Source organism: Paramisgurnus dabryanus, chromosome 13 (assembly GCF_030506205.2).
Source record: "Paramisgurnus dabryanus chromosome 13, PD_genome_1.1, whole genome shotgun sequence".
In the NCBI taxonomy this organism is placed as follows: Eukaryota; Metazoa; Chordata; class Actinopteri; order Cypriniformes; family Cobitidae; genus Paramisgurnus; species Paramisgurnus dabryanus.
Genome location: NC_133349.1, coordinates 20,648,092 through 20,666,341, shown reverse-complemented (window position 1 = coordinate 20,666,341; position 18,250 = coordinate 20,648,092). Strand labels below are relative to the sequence as shown.

The 18,250-nt window shown below is 38.0% G+C and overlaps 1 protein-coding gene across 1 annotated transcript; it reads right to left on the bottom strand.

Annotated features, from left to right (window-relative positions):
• Positions 1-2,394: 2,394 nt before the first annotated feature.
• Positions 2,395-18,169, bottom strand: LOC135728022 (cell adhesion molecule CEACAM6-like). Its single transcript, XM_065246126.2, has 9 exons — positions 18,062-18,169; positions 17,619-17,939; positions 5,465-5,740; positions 5,104-5,358; positions 4,845-4,965; positions 4,581-4,621; positions 4,460-4,482; positions 3,990-4,142; positions 2,395-3,811 (listed from the first exon to the last, which is right to left on the bottom strand). Exons 1-9 carry the CDS (start codon positions 18,108-18,110, stop codon positions 3,755-3,757), a joined length of 1,296 nt encoding a protein of 431 aa, XP_065102198.2. The 5' UTR covers positions 18,111-18,169; the 3' UTR covers positions 2,395-3,754.
• Positions 18,170-18,250: the final 81 nt, after the last annotated feature.

The window sequence follows — 18,250 nt, the reverse complement described above, 5'->3', positions numbered from 1 at the left end:
TCTTTTGGGGTACACTATTATACCCTAAGGACCTGTTGTGTAACTTAAAGAAACAATTTTGCATCATTGAAATGTTAGGGGTACAAAACAGTTAACTGTGTCTTTAAATGTATGTACTGTACCTGGGTCCAGTAATGTACCCAAACAAGGTACAGCATTGTATTGTTTTTTGTATCTGTAAAGGTACAAAACGCTACAGTACCTTAGCGTACCACCCCAATAACAGAAAAGGTACAGTTTTAAACCTTTTTTACGGTAACAATGATTAGTTTTACGTTAAGTTGGGCCCTTAATCCTTGACTTCCTGTTTTTATAACTCCCAAATCAGTCAAAATTTTACACAGTACAAAATTTGCTGTAATTATGCAGCTGGTTGCCAGTAACTTACTGTAGAAGATAAAGACTGAAAATGTTTCATGTTCATTTAACTGAACAAACTGTTAAGAAAATAACATAAATGTAAAATCTACAGTAAGTTACTGGCAGCTAGTTGCCAGTAATACCCAGTAGCACTGTAATTTCTACAGATTTTTTACAGTATATAGTTTGTTGATGCTCATTAGTACCATGATGTAATCGTTTTTCTGATCATAGGTGTGTATGGTAACTTTTAGACTTAATATTGCACTCCTAACACCATAATGCCTCCGTGTTATTATGGTTTCTGTGAAAAAAAAAACATCAAAATTAAATTTTGGTTATTAATTTAACACTGGATGTTTAATTCTGATTAACTTAAAGTAATTTAGTTTCACTAAAAGCAAAAATTTTGTTTTGGATCACACATCTGACGTTTGGTCTGACATCATGACGCAGTTTGTTGACTGTTTGAAACTGTTACTGTATAACATGTTAAATGCAAAAGAGTCTGTTTGAACAGCTGTGTAACAATGCCATTGTACAAAACACTGAGCATATACCCCTACACCCTTTCATTCCCTTTATCGAAACCTAACATTCTTTATATCTTTTTGTCATTTACTGCCACCCCTCCTGCACACGCCTTGGGTAAACTCACCTACCGTTCTGTCTCATGATGTCTTTCATATGTGCTAGTGCGTTTGTCTATTAAAAACTTTCTAAAAATGTACATCAGACATTGAGCTTTCAATGCCGTCACTGTGAGCCTCTGGAGTAAACAATGGAAACATTGCTGAGAACTGAGGCTGTCTGTTTCCAAGCACTCCATAGATGAGGCGGCTATTACATAAGGAATGGGTGCTGCACCTTAATTGTGTCATATGCAAACAAATAAACAGATTTTAAAGTAATGAATAATATATTCAGTGGGAAAATCAGAAAATACTCGAACACATTCAATGGCACTGGCCAATAGCGCCCTCACAAGACTAGACTGATGATGACAGCACAATGAATGGATCCAAGAAAAGTGCTACTGTTTACAAAATCTTGAGAAAGGTCAGTCACATCTTTAAAGTCATGCCAAAGATAAATATCAGGATATCAAACACTGACCTTTGTAATTTCTGACATGTAATCTGCAATAAAACAGCCTACACTGTAAAAAAAATCTTGTTGTACTTTACATTTTATGTTGAATTAATTAAAAAATTACAATAATTTCAACTTTCTTGACTAGTGAGGAGTTGATATAAATTCTAAAAATGAAGTTAAAAATATCTTAAGCTAATTTAACTTTATTTTTGTAATTTATGGCAACTCCTTACTAGTCAAGAAACTTGAAATCAATTATAAACTTAAGTTGATTCAACTTAAATATTTAAGTGCAACCAAGATTTTTTTACAGTAAAAAAAGTGGACAAACCCAAATGCTGGGTTATATATAAATAACCCTATTTTGGGTTGTTGTTACCCTATGGGTTGAAATATCCCAAGGGCTTGTCCATATCTGACCCAACTAAAACAACCAAATATTTTTTGTACTAAAGACAGCAAAAATGTAAAAAATAATAGTTTTGGCTCGCAAACATCGTAATAAATAATCTATATATTTATGACATTTAAACACAGATAAATTTACTCTGCCATGACATAAATGTACATGAGGTGGCAGCAGTACATCTATTCTTTGCCTATTAGTTCCCGTCACCTATCACAGGTAAGATGGCCTGCTTACTGATTCAAAGCAATGCAGATATAGACATATTGTATCGCAGTTGGGTAAATTGTGCTTGTTGTGTGAACACAATTTCACTTTTATTTTATTGTTTCTCTTAATATTTTAGCTACTGTATAAAAGCGGAAATTATAAACTTTTAGGTTCCTGCTCAGCATTAGTCCATGATGAACACAGTTGTCTCATTATCATTGCTAAACAAACACAATCAGGGTTAAAGTTTAACTCATAACATCTGTTTTATCAGTTGTGTGTCATGTGTTATCATAAGTATAGAAGGTGAAACGGGGAAGATGTGATATGACTCTTTATTTTAACAGACTGAAAAAGAAAATGGTGATGGCAACTGCCTGACAAATGTCTCTCTATTAATTTGAAATCAAAGGACAGTAGTTACATTACATTCATTGCAAGACATAATGAACATAAAATTAGGTAATACAAGCTAATATGGTACATGGATTTTTTTTATATATTATACTTTTTTACATTTGTTTTATTAAATAACATGTATTATCAAAAACAGACTACTGACTACCAAACAAAATGCCATTTACACTGCAAAAAATGCAGCATGAGTAAAACAATCTGGTTTTGCCAGAAGTCAATTCAACCTGCTTTTTTAAGTTTGAACTTAAAAAAGTTAACATAACTCATAAAAACAAGTTGAAATTGTTAAGTTAAAGTAATATTAACATATATGTTGATTTGACAAAAATTATGCATCTTGTTTTTACATTGTTCTTTGTACATTACATAAGCGTTCACAGTTATAGGTCAAGTGAGTCACAAATGCAACCTCAGCTCTTTACTACCTACTATCATGGTTTTACATTTTTTTATCAGCACAGTGCAAAAGAACAAAGAGGAAGATCTTCTCATTTCTGAAAAACGGTATGTGGTTTAAAAATAGATAGCAGAATCTCAAAGATCATTTGGCGTAAGCACATTTGTAAATTTTTAACTACAATATGAGGTCAAATTTAATCTTATACTGTAAAAATAAATCTTAATTGGCCATTCCAGTCCTATAGAAATCAGCGTTCTGCAGGCACACATGAACACTGTAATACCAGAAAAGGCTAGTTTAGATATGTATTCTGCCCTACATAGGCAAAAGGCAGTAACTTCGTTTTTGGTCAAAAATTACTTATCGATATTTTTGAGACATTCAAGACCTCCTTTATTATGTGCATAAGTATCTTGAGTCAATTTTATGTGTTTTATAAAAATAAAGAAGAAATTAACTGACAACTGAAACTCACTATAAGTCCAAACATTAAAGTCAATTTTCTCAGTTTCACACTCTAGCGACTTAAGGTCTTTTGCCTTTGTAGGGCAGGATTATATGATACATATCTGTATAAAAATAAATATCTGTTCATAAAGACAAGATAAGTTTCCTCTCATGATGATATAATATTTTTGTATACTATATACTGTATTGTATGTTTGCTGTATCATTTTGAAAATACAGTAGACTTTATTTTTCAACCCAACAGGTCAAATCAATTACAGCATACCTTACTCAAAATGTTATATTTCACTTTCACAATAATAATTTAAAGAAAAATGCTTCTACAGAGATATAACAATATCTAAAATGTGCAACATGCAGGAATACTCTGTGAACTCAGATGGCGTGTCAGTTGAGTTTCATTTCCTCATCTGTGCATAGGTGATCCCTTCTGGTAATGAGGAGGGGTTTGATGGCTGAATGTAGACATTAAACAAACATGTCATAAAATCAACTAACCAAATGACTTCCTTATTATTTTACAGCCAGGCTAAAGGACAGAATATGTTCCACATATACAGTCAAATTTTACTGTAGCCAAAGCACATTAATGATTTTTTCCAAAGAGCTAGATGTGCATACAGTATTGCTCACCTGACTTCCATAGGGAGGTGGAGGAGCTCTTGGTTTCCCTGAGATCCCATGTGTTATTTGTGCATACTCTGTCCTAGATTCATTCGTATTCCCTAGATTCACTCCTCCTCCATCAGCCTTCGGTGCATGGCTGATATCTACATAATTAAACTCCTAGGAGAAAAACACTGATCAGCTACTGTATCAGATGTACAGTATGCTTTTCTTAACATTACAACCCAATGAAATTATGTCACCAGGGATGACAAATGTCATAAACTCTTTATTATTATCTCTTTAAGATAAAAGAGTTAAAAGACAGACAAGATTGAATAATTTTGATCTCAATCTACTCAAACAAGATTTGTTTAGCCTTTACTGTGAGATTTGCAATTTGGCAACAGTCTTACAAGTTTAAATGAGGTATTCATAAAAAAATAAAGGTAACAAGCATTGTGATCAGGAGAAAACAAAAACTGAAAGTCACTCACGGCCTCTGGATTTCTATGAGGTGCTGTTTTTAAAAAAGAAAGACATAATTCAAATTTTTCTGACAGTAAAATATCTATACAGATTTTGATTTTGATAGTATGATTTTCATAACAAACATACCTTTATTGGCTGGTCCTTTAACACTCAGGCGTACTTTTGTCCTAACGTGAAAACATTGTCACCAAAACAACTTAAATAAGTGCACTAATATCTCTTGAAATTAAATTATGGCTTAAATTAAAGTTTATGTTATAATTCAGGATTTGGCCTAGATTTAAAGATCAGATGTGGATTTAAAAAGCTAGATGACAAAATAATGTATTATTCATGTGATGTGTGATATACTATATGTGATAAGAAACTACACAATGAGGTTTTACTCACATTTTATTTGTTTTTACAAAGTAGAAAATTAAACCACAAATGCCTGCGACTGCCACTAAAACTCCAATGACAATCCCAACTATTGCTCCTGTTGACAGCCCTCCACCTGCAACACCACCTTCTATAGCAAAAATACAAAAAACATCAGACCGAGTTCATGAGTTGTACACAAAATTAGTATGTAAAATGAATAATAGAAATAGCATAAATAACATAAAAGAAAAACCACACATAGAAGATTGTTAAGTTATTTTTATACCTTTAACTACTAATAGATGTCTTTGAGAGACATTTTTCTCTGTGACATCATTGTAGGCCGTGCAGATGTAATCTCCACTGTGTGTGATGTCACTCTTATCAATGGTAAATGTGTTTGTGGTTACACCGGTGTCTGATCCATTAAACCTCCATGTGAATGAAGCAGAAGGTACAGAAGTGGCAGAGCAAGACAGTGACACAAGACGGCCTAAATCCACTTCATTCAAACCATTAATAAAAACATTTTCTGGTCCATCTATAACACAGACAAGAGACTCATTGTTAGATGTGTTTACAGAGCATTAAAGTATTGAGATATTTCATCAAGTTCAAACACAAATTTTGATGTTTTAACTGCTCACAGTTGATGATAAGTCTGAGGTTTGCAGTTTCGGAGCTGGCAGGGTTTCTTAATGTACATTGATATTCTCCACTGTCTGATCTGTTCACTGGACTGAATAACACTGATCTGTTATCAGATGAGAAGATGATTCTGTTGCTGGGTGTCAGTGGATTATTGTCTTTCATCCATTCCACAGAAGTGATGTCACCGCTTCCTTCACAGGTTATGTTAGCACTTGATACATTCTCTATTAATGATTTTTGTAGACTGGTGAGTGTTGTGTCAGATACTGTTTCTGTGTGGATGAAAGAGAAAACACAAAACACTGATTGTTTGTAAAAAAAAAGCATGGTCATGGATTCCTGGTTTCTCCAAATACTGGTAAATAAATATCAAAAAGATAATGGGCCTCATGTCAGTTCTCTTGACTTAATTGATAAAAGCCCCTGCATATAAATTCTTGGGAAATCACTATTACAATTTATAGTTGAAATCATTACATTCACAGTATATTAATAATGTGTTTGCTGTATGAGTGTTTGCTAGCCTGGGTGCCAGCCGATCTTAGCCCCGCCCACAACATTTTGAGGATGGGAAGATCGGTCTGGGGTTTCTCCGTTGAGGAGCTTATGCTAGACCCAAAGCTGGTCGAACCAATCAAATTGTCAGGGCGGGCTTTATACGATGATGGACAGATGATCAACAGTAACGTAATCAACCACGTAACCAAAGAGCGTGTGTGTTGAATCTGTTTAGAACAAAATGGCTGCCGCTGTAGAATTTAGATGTGTGGATTCTGACATTGAGTCTGTTCTAAAAGATATCGACAGAGCATTGATTTTTTTAAAGAGGAACAGAGAAACGCAAGCAAGGCATTTGTTGATCGGAAAGATGTTTTTGCCATCCTTCCTACGGGATTCGGCAAACAATTCATTTATCAGCTAGCTCCGATGGTCGCTATGAAGACAGGACATGAAAACCCTATTGTCATTGTTGTTTCTCCTTTGGTCGCACTTATGGAGGACCAAGTTCAAGAAGCAACTGAAATGGGTATCACGGCAATGCAACTCGGCGTGCACGACAAGATGGATATAATTAGCGGTCGTTGCCAGCTTCTTTTCGGAAGCCCGGAATCGTGGCTGCTGAATAAGAAGTGGAGGGACATGCTAGGCTCCGATATTTTTCAAGCCAAACGTAATAGGTATTGTCGTGGATGAAGTTCACCTAACGTACAAATGGTAAGAGAAAGCCTGACTGTATGACTTAGTAAATACTTAATGATATGATATAAATGAAATGTTGTAAACATAGTAGGTGTTGATGTACGTTCGCTAACTCAGACTTAGTATAATCACAATGTGTCATTGTAGCGAAATAACTAGCAGTTCGGTCAGGCTGCAAAAGACGCCATTTCAACATACGTCACAATACATTAACAAAGAAATCTTAAATAATACAAAAATGCAACCGCAATGTATTCATACTCTAACCCTCAATAATTCCCAAAAAAGATGTAAATGTGTGTAAAACCCCTTACATGTTTTAAGTTTCAAGAACTTATCAGCAAGATATCAGTAATTGTCACCAGCGGTTCTGTGTATATTAAATGCATGTTTATGAATTGGCAGACAGTGAGCCTCGCGCGATAAAAATTAAAACAAGAAGCTGGTTTTAGTGGTTACCCTGGTAAGTTTGGGTTTAGCCTGAGCAAACTTTTTCTGGCTCCTGAAGCTGGATTGGTTTAAAGCGGTGTTCACCTTTATGTAATTTATGTTAAACAGCTAACCTGCTCAGGAGCAGGTTTTATTTTGGGTAAGAGAATCCAAAACCAGACCAATCAACTATGAGTAGAGTGACGTAAATCTGACGCATCACATAGTTAACCCTTAAAGGGCGATTTATAGTCGTGCGTAGGTGCTACGCCGTAGCTACGGTGTAGGCTATCCGTAGCCTGTGTGTAGCTCTGCGTAGCCTGACGCGCACCTCACAAAATTCCTAACAGCGCGTCGGCTCTACGCGGACCGCAAGCTCTGTGATTGGTCCACCAGAACCCCTCCCCTCAGGTAAAAAAACTGCGTCATAGGTATTTCCGGTTGAGATGGTGAAAACAAAGATGAGCCAAGTTGAGGAGTGATTTAACTCAAACTGCAACATAAGTCACTGTTTATTTACTTCCATCATTGCTGATCTTCTCAAATTATACACAACAAGTTGCTATTTCTTCTTCGTTTGTGGGTTAACTTGCTTAGCTTCTTCTTCTCTGACGACTTCTGCTGCTACTGTGGTTACACGCGTGATTACTGCCAACCAGCGGTTTCGCGTGTGTTTGCACGTCGACGCGGACGGCGACGCACAAGTATAAATGAAAACCGACGCGGAACCTACGCCGTCGCTGCTACGCTGTAGGACCTACGCACGACTATAAATCGCCCTTAAGTGTTAACAAAAAGGGCATGGTGGGAGAGGCATATTTTACTATAACACACAATGACAAAGACAACTTTGCAATTAGCTACAAATGTTTTAAAATTAATACATTTCATTTTAATCTGCCTGCCGAAATCTTTTGTTTAGGGTTGCATATGATTACAGTATTTAAAAAAATAAAGTTATATAAATTCTTTTTAATTATAATAATTTATTTTTACTATATAAACTTGTCATTACCTCTGTCCATGGATTGTTTTTTTATTAGTATTGAACGTTTTAAATCACACAAAATATGTTGGAGTTGTGAGTTTTTTGTCAATTTTATCCTAATTGTGAGACTATAAAAATGTACTGCAGTGGGAGGCTAGTTACCCAACCCAGTAGTACCTCAGAAGAGGCACACTCAACGTTAACTACAAAGAACCCTAAGAAAAAACAACCTGCAGGCCTTCCGAGAGGTGGGATGAAAGATGGGCCTAATAGGACAAACTACACAGTAAAGACGATAATGAAAAAGTCATGGTCCTGTTTTCAGGTCACGTTTTGTGTGAAGGCATGTGGCTTTGTTTATCAGGCCATGTGCTTTCCCTGTCTCCTCTTTGACCGCGCCCTTGTTAATCATCCTGTTATTGTTTTATTTATGTCACCTGTTTCCCTCTTGAATTGCCCCCTTGTGTTTCTATCTTGTGCCAGTTCGTTTTGTAAATTGTAAAATTATGTGTTTGTAGTACCACATCAAGTCAGTAGGTCTAGTTATATTTAAAAGTCAAGTTCTTGTCAATTCATTAGTTTTTACCTGTCTAGTCTGTTCTTGGTTTGTATTATCTAGTCTTTTGTTGTTTGCCCCCTTGTGGGTTGTTATTTTCTGTTTTATTGTTATTAAATAGTCTTTTGTGTTCATCCATCACCTGCACCTGGGTTCTGTCCTGCTAATTCATGACAGGAAATGGACAATGAGATGAACACCAGAACTTCGGGAATTGAAGAGAAGATCCTCCAGACGTGTGATTGCAGATAGAAGAAAGTCACCATGTTCTGCGGGTTGCGAATCCATCAGGAGAAGGGAAAGTGTGGGCAGAAGGGCCAACAACAACCTTGCATTGCCTGGGCAGGTGAGCCAAGACCACAGCACAGATGGACCAAATGTTGCATAAGACAAAGTTGTCACAGAGGAGGGAAGTCCACTGGTGGAGGGAGAGCCCCCACATGAGTACCAAGACCAAGTCACCACCGTCTCCCACAGGACAGAGCCAAGAGCAGAGACAAAGAAATCTACTAGAAGAGGAAATGCCAAATGGCCAAAGTCAAGCGAGACAGAGGCTTGGCAAACACTGGACAATGATCTGGCAAAGACATTGGAGGGATCTTTGTGAGGAGGAGCAGAAGCCAAGCTAAATCTTGGTTGGGGACATCCTGTACCAGGCCTGTAAGAACAGGTTTGGTGAAGTAAACTCCAGCCAGAAGACCACCCAAAAGAGAAGGGAGGGAGGGAAAAGAAAATGTACCACTTAGTGCGAAGGCCCCGACAACTACGGAAGAACTGAAGGAAGGCAATGTCGGCAGAGAAAGAAGATCTGAAAACCTTGAGGGAGGAGGTCAGGCAAAGGCCTAAACGTATTTGCAAGCGCAGCAAACGGAAACATTAAGAACAAGCCAGCTTCTTCAAAGACCCATTTAAGCATGCTAGACAGCTGCTGGAAGAGAAGAAAAGTGGGAGGCTCGAAACCGAACAACACGTCAGGGAAAGTACAGTTACCCAGTAAGGAATGTCCCATTAGGAAAACCAGGGTACATGCCCAATCCTGCAACTCCAACTGCTGTGTTCAACATCATGCCCCCTAATCTCAGTGAAGTTAGGCAAGTCATGGAGAAGGCAAGGTCTTCATCAGCACCAGGCCCCAATGGAATTTCCTACAAGCTCTACAATAACTGCCCTAAAGTACTGGAGCTGCTATGGTACCTCTGACTGGAAAAAGCAACTTATCCCATCTGAGTGGCAAAGAGCTGTGTCAGTCTTCATCTCCAAGGGGGCGAACTCTAAAGACATCAGCTAGTTCAGAAACATCACTCTGTTAAACGTAGAAGGGAAAATATTCTTCTCAGTGCTAACCAGAAGGAAGACTACCTGGCTGCTTGAGAATGGCTACATTTACGACCCGCAAAGTACCGCGTAATTAAACCGAAATTACAGCGTACCTATTTGTAACAACAGGATACCTCTACAGTACGTACTTGTAGGTATAAGAAAATAATATTTTAAGTTGGCAGTGCTGGGCAAGCTACTTGGAAAATGTAGTGAGCTAAGCTACCAGTTACTTCACATTAAATGAAGCTTCACTACACTGAAGCTACCCCCCTGGGAAATGTAGCAAGCTAAGCTACATCAATAGTAGCTTGCTACATCCAAGCTACTTTTTTATTTTTAACCAGTTTTTTATGTAATTTTTATTCAGTTTCAATTTAGCCTTTTGGTAATTATAGGCAATACAAGCATATAATGTAGGCCTAAGTACTTCACATTTTGGGGCTGTTTGCTGGACTTATCCTACTCCCAGAATAAAATGCATGTTTGAGCTGCCTTTATTCAAAAACCCCTGGCCCTGACATATCTTAACACAGGGATCTCCAACGTGGTGCCCGCGGGCAGTAGGTAGCCTGCACAGAGTCTGTGAGGTGCCCGCCAAACAGTGGTGTAGTCTAGATTTTTGTAGTGAGTATACTGTGATTTTTCCCTCTCACCCTTATGCTTACTCGTCCTAGCGCGACACCTCATAAGCACCACCACACTCACAGATGCATACAGTATAGATATTCATGTAACTAAGAGCATTCTGAAAGTGTACTCATAACACATGAACTGAACGTGTTATCAACATGTCAGTTTATTATAAGAAAAAAAGACTTTAACAGCCAATGGGTTTACAGCTGGGGAAACTGGACTGATTTTTAGACTGGTTTAGTGTTAATCAACATCTAACTCAGGGACAAAAGTTATTTAACAGTTAATTAAAATTAAATAAATCTTCAATCTGTGGCTAACACATGCATTAAAGGAGAAAAAATATTACATTCTTTCAATAGCTATTATCTGACAACTATTGATAACATTACCATGTGTAATTTAATGGTGTAAATGTTTTTAATTAATACACATTTAAGATGACCATGAATTAACTCTAATTTGCATAGTCATTGATATAAAAGCTTATTTTTGCATATAATATAAGCATTGTCTAAAAATGAAAATAGGCTTATACATAATTATTATTACAAGACCATCATGTAGCCTAATATTAGACACCCAAACCAAACAGAAGTTTAAGATCATATACATCTTGAACGTAGATATATAAATGAACACAGAGAAGGGAAGTTTAACACTGTGAAGCACAAGCAAACATGCAGAGGAACTGAAGGCAGCTAAAAACCATCAGGGTATAATCACGGGCTTATTTTATTGCATTTGGAGCCTTACCTCCAGATAAAGTAATAAACTGGACTGATGATTTAAATGTTGTTTACTCACATGTGCGTTGTAAACTCTATGGAGTTTATGTTGCAGCACTCGTTCACTTCTCTGGACTGTTTGTTTACAGTGTCGCGTGAGCAGCTACACTGTAGGTTCGACTTCATTTGGCGTTAAGCAGACCTCTTGGTGATGTCAAAGTACCGCGAGAGCAAGTCAAAGCAGATTTCTCTATGTGATAACTGGAGTCTCTCTCGCGGTACTTTGCTGTCACTCGCCAGTCTGCTCCCCAGTTACTTTCGCGTCACTATAGTAATCTGATTTCATAGAAATTCATACGCCGATCGGATCGCGCAGTTCGGCATGAAGTATATAGCCTAATATGTATTTCAACCCGCTAAAGTAGCAAGTGTAGCATGCTAATGGTCAATGCTTCACATCTATATTATGACTAAACTTTAAAAATGTCACAAAACCATGCTGTTACGCATCCTCGCGCTATTTTTAGTGGGTATACGGAAATCCTTGACAATTTCTAGTGGGTATACGGCGTATACCTGCGTATCACGTAGACTACACCACTGCCGCCAAAGCACATTCTATTAATAGTTTCAATTGTAATATTTATTACATGTTTTTATATTAGCTTGGCTTGATGACATTACCCAGTCAGAGGTAGAGCACGAGTCTTCACAGAATGCGAGTGGTAATGTTTTGTATGAATGAAGGCTGCACAACTCGAAAATACGGAACAAACAACGTCCTGTGTCGATTCAAATGACGCGCTTATTCTCAAATTCAGGACGACTTCAGAAATGTTTGGAAAATTGTAGCTTGTGTGGAAGCTACATCACTACTTGGTCAAAAAAGAGCTTAGCTACTGAAAAGCTATTTGATTTAGAAAGCAGCTAAGCTACCGCCAAGCTACTGAAAAATGTAGTTAAACTACTAGCTTCGCTACTTGTAAGCTACTGCCCAGCACTGTAAGTTGGTAATAAGGGGGTAAGAATATGAAGAATTATAAATTATTTATACTCTAAGTATTTTATAACAACAGGGTAGATATTGTAATATTACGTGGTATGTATGACTTAGTCAAGTCTATGAGGAAATTATGTTTTATTTTTTTTTATTTTTTTTTTATTGTGAATTTTTCATATTGACTACTGAATGTTGTATACAGTCAATGTCTACGAGCCACATCGGCAAATAAATATAACAGCACATCACTTTTATTTTAGTAGCCTATATTACTTGCTTTTAATAACAAAAGTCCAGCTGATTTAATGTGGTTATCTTTTTTTTAAGGTAAGTACAATAAAAATAGCAACTTATACCCCTATTTACCAGGAAACTCCTACATTTGCGGACATATTTGAAGTGGTGCTTTGCAATTTATTTACTGTAAACACAAGTATTTTAGCCAAATATAATTTATGCAATGGCAAACCAGAATGAAACAACAGCAGATATCAGCTCCCGCTAAAGCAAAAGACGACTACATGCGTAGGCTACTGCGCAGGTGTAGAGCGTGCGGCCATCTGCAGGAGGTTTGCTGGAACGCGATCCTCAGGTGAAATTTCTTTAAGAGGTTTTAAAAACATTCTACACTGTGGAGTGCGGCTGCGAGTGATGTTAGCAGGATCCGCATGCTGGATAAGGTGACTGGTTTTGTTAATACATGACTCACGCATTTCAAACAATGTTTTTTCAAGAAAGTTGCCAGCTAACGGTAGCAGGTTAGCTAGCACATAAGTTAGCCTAAAGTTATTAACGTAACTGGCTCAGAAAACTCTGTTTCTGTCAAGGCACAGTGAAGAAACATTTACTGAAGGCTTTCATTTATGTTTTTTATATGTAATGCAGAACAGCATTTGTGAGATGACATCAACTCATCATCCGAGTGGACAAGAACACAAACAGAGGAAGCCAAGCCGCAAAAACGATGAAAAATTGTCATGACTTTTTATTTTAAATAAAAGTTATGTGATAATAAACATTAAGTGTTGGCTTAATTATAGTGTTTTAAAGATGTTTTGAAATAAGTTGTTTTAAAATAAAAATAACAATATTCTGTATGTTTATGGTATTTACCCTATAACATTTATAACAAGAGGTGAACAAAGCACCATTTTAGTTTACAGCCCGCAAATATGAGAGTTACCTGGTACATACACAGAACAATCGAGGAATAAGCCCCACTTTAATTTACAGCCCGCAAATATAAGAGTTACTTGGTACATACACAGAACAAGCGGGGAATAAGCCCCACTTTAATTTACAGCCCGCAAATATAAGAGTTACTTGGTACAAACACAGAACAAGCGGGGAATAAGCCCCACTTTAATTTACAGCCCGCAAATATAAGAGTTACCTGGTAAATCATGTATACATATACAGATCAAAGAGGTACAAGTTGCTATTATTTTCATTGTGTGTTATATTTTATTTGCCGACGTGGCTTGTAGACATTAACTGTAGGCTATACAAAACACTTCATCAGGTAAGTAGCAAATATGAAAAAGAAAACATATTACACATAGACCATATTACCCATAGACGTAAGTCATACATACCACATAATATTACAATAGGTACCCTGTAGTTATGAAATACTTAGAGAATAATTTTCCATATATTCTTACCCCCTTATTACCCCAAACTTAAAATATTGTTCCCTTATAACTACAAGTACGTACTGTAGAGGTACTCAGTTGTTACAAATAGGTACGCTGTAAATTCGGTTTAATTACGCGGTACTTTGCGGGTCGTAAAATAAAGTGTTACCAAACCAACTGTTAGAAAGTGGGAGTCACCCCACAATGATCTGGGACCTGATCCAGAAGGCCAAGTGGGAGAAGATAGATCTGCACGTCGTCTGGCTCAATCTTGCTAATGCGTATGGATCAGTCCCACACCAGCTGATAAATTTGCTATGAAGTTCTTTCATATGCCCTTCTGTGTAAAGAACATGGTTGCATCTTTCTTCAGTGGCCTGCAGAAGTGCTTTGCCCTCCAAGATTTCACAACTGGGTGGCAACAGTTAGAAGTAGGAATCACCGTGGGTTGTGCCATCTCTCCCATCTTGTTCGTGCTAGCCTTTGAAGTAATCCTCATCGGAGCAAGATAGATGGTTGGAGGGTTATGTGGCCATTAAAAATGAGTGAGATTCCTTCATCCACTGCAAGTAAGATGGATTGAAAGGCCAATGCATTCATCTGAAAGTGGTTGGGCCTGCCACAGTGCCAGTCTGGAGCAGGCATCTTTAAAAGGAACATCCTCCAGCTGCCGTTTCAATCCACCAGTTTGGGCTTCAAGCAGGAAAAGACCAGGCTTGTGCTCAAATTGAGAGAGTCCGCTGACCAGGCTGTAAGAAACGCAAACCCCCAGGTTCTGACAGGCCAGAAGTGGAACGCCCAAACTGAGGTTGACCAAGCCATCAATTGTCCAATGCCAGCCTCCAGCACATCCTGTCAGGCTGTAAGATGCAATCTTCCAGGGACGCTATAAATGGTGCCACGACCAGGTCCTGAGAAAGCTAGCCGAGGTGCTGGAGGGGCATCGACAGAGCTGCAAAGGGGTACCACTAGCAGAGAACCACATCAACTTTGTGACGGAAGATGGGGAGAAGAAACATCAGGCCAAGAGAAACAGCCAGGGCGTATTCCTCTGACCAGGAGTGGAACATCAGAGCCAACCTCGACAGGCAGCTCCACTTTCTGGTTGAAATCACTGCTACAACTCTCCCAGACATAGTGGTGTGATCAAGCAAGGCAAAATCTGTGCTCCTTATTGAGCTCACAATACCAGCAGAGGAGGGGGTGGAGGTTGCCTACAAACGCAAGAAGGCCTAGTACTCATAGCTGGCTGCTGAGTGCCGGGAGGCCGCCTGGAAGACCACTTCCAGTGGAAGTTGGATGCTAAAGCCGAAAGTATACTCGGGACGTCCGCGTATGCACGCCGTCCGCATGAGGTCATTTTCGTCATCAGGAGGGTTTGCGGACGGCCGCGCGGACCGTCCGCGTGCAGCCCAAAATTTGAGACCGCGCGGACAGTGCGCGTACAGTCCACTACGACAGCGCATGCGCGTGAAAATATTTAGACAGGACACTCCACTATAAACAATTATACAAAGGAAATAGACAGCATTTGCACACACACTATCGTTTTTCTTCTTTAACTTTTACTTCTTCCAAGAACAGAAAGCTGTGGAGCATGTTTGTTTGATTCCTGTTCTTTGTTGTCTTCTTGTTTGTTCTAAACTGTGTTTGCAATGGTGGATCAGTTACTTTTCTTCACCTATCCTAATGTTTTAATGTACTGTAAATGTCGCCAAATCAGTGCTGCCCTGAGAGCCTGTTAGACTAATAATTTGAATAAGAAATCATTTGTATTGCGTATAGTGTCGAACGCGGCCATCCGCGTGTAGCCGCGGGGACTATACCCGGAAAGCTGCGCGGACGCGGAAAAAAAGTATACCCGGCCCTTAAGGCTGCATGGGGCTATCAACCATACGCTTTCTGAGGGACACAGGAGTGACTGGAGAGCACCTTAAAAAAGGCAACCAAAGAGAACAACCAACCCCAACAACAACTGCAGATGGTAACACCTATCAGCTGCAGGGGGTGACAGGGAGACGTCCCTGTCACTGCTCTGCCATCAGGAGATGTTCCAGGATTAAAGGAGCAAACATTGGTAAACAATGGTTCCTGGCTGATGACCCTACAGCTGATCCATGGGCATCGGAGGAGGTGTGATCGGCAACAATGCCTAGCAGGAATTCCAGCTACCTGTATATTTCACTACTGTAAAACTTTAATCAACTTACTTAAAAGCAACATTTGTTGCTTTTTGGAGTGTGCATGCTTATAAACTCTTCATAATAGTAAATACTTTATTTAATGGAGAAATACACACACCTACTTATTATTGTGTTGAATGCTAGTGACCGTTCACTGAAAATATCAGTCTTTCATGTGCATGCGGATAATGAATAATTATCAACTCTGTGTTTAAACCAGATACAGATTAACCCAGATTAATCCGGTTTGGATTTGTCTGAATTTATTCAACTTGCTTTGTGCAACAGTCCACAGGTCTCATTCTGCCTTCACCTGCTGTAATTAATGTTTTAAACAGTAACAGTGATTTTCAGCATTTAACAAGAAAATAAACTTCCACAAACACTGCTGTCTATAGTTTTTTTTTTTTTTACCAAACCACAAAAGCATGTTTAAATGATCTATAACACAAATCTCGCTTTAACTAAAGATCAATCTTATATGAAATTATATTTTAATCATAAAATCACATACACATTGCTTATAGGCCCTATTATATATGTTGGAAGCGAATACTGTCATTATGTGCTGCCAATCATTCTCTGTGTTATATGTTATATGCTTATATTGTATATGTTGGAAGGGAATACCCTTATCTTTTATCATAACCTTCAGAGCAACAGAAAGAGCAATAGGCTTTTTTCTATCTTGCACTACACGGATCAGAAAAAGCATGAAAGCAACGTGAATTAAACAAATCAAAGTCATGGTTAAAAACACAATATAGGCACACACTGCAAACGCTCTCCTGACTGCTCAGGTGTAATGTGAAACACACAAATGCCTCTTTGGTAGATTCTGGGCATCTCATTCAGTGCTGTGTCTATGCAAATATGGCAGATTGTAACCATTGTTGGATGGGGCTTTCCCTCTGATGACAACATGAATAGAGAGAATCTCAAACCATGCACTTCAGCACACATTTTGAATTATGAGAATTATTGATAAAGTAGTAAACGGATTTATACCATTATATGCTGCTTGTTACACAAGCACGCACACACGCATACACACGCACACGCATACACACGGATGCACACGCACGCACACACACACGCGCACACATGCACGCATGCATGCACGCACACATGCAGGCACACATTGTGGTGTTCTAACACATTATCAAAGTGAATTTTGCCCAATAGGTCCCATTCAAATTAAATTAATAAACATCAAACATTTACAAGATTTCATTTAATATTTTTTCCTCCCGTTCAACTGATTTTTACTGTGTAATGAAATATGTAATAAACAAAGCAACAACATAAAGACACATTTTTAAATCGTTAAATTTACAGCATAATATTAAATTTCTGTTTCTTAAAGCAATTTTTAAAGTACTAATCATAAAATATATAATATATTTTCCATTTCCCATACCACTCAATACATGTTTTCTTAAGCCTATACTCAAATAGTTTTAGCAACAGACTCACCATACACTTTGAGTGAAGTTTGCCCTGTATAGGTTTGTGGAGTTGTTATTACTGTCAGTTTGTATGACCCAGAATCATTCAGCCTCAAGTTCTTGAGCTCCAGAGCAGCAGTGGTGGTGTTCAGATTAACTCTGCCTTCATAGTCTTGAGAAACTTTATTTTCACCATTGTTAAAGGTAAGAATATTATCCACTCCAAAAGCCCATGTAATAAAAATAATCTGTGAAGGAATGTATGGTAGATCTTCAGGGGCAAACACTACATTTTTTCCTGTTGCCCCATTAAACTCCTGAAACTGCAGATCTTTACTAAAACATTGTCCTGTTTCCAACAAGAAAAGATGTTAAAACTTTTTGACAAGTGTAGGAAAAGGTAAACTGTCTCCTCTTGTAGTTAACTACAGCTTTATTTAAAAACATTATGTAGTTGTTTTAAAGGCTTACCAATATACAACATCAACAGAGTCCAATACAAACCATGAGGAAACATCATGACTGAGGTCTCAGTCAAATGCAATCTTTACTATATACATCTCATTTTTAGTTAATGATAAACTTTTGATGTAAAACAAAGATCGAGCTTTGTGCCACCTAGAGCTTTGGTGCGGAGTTGACACGAGTCACTTGTGGAAA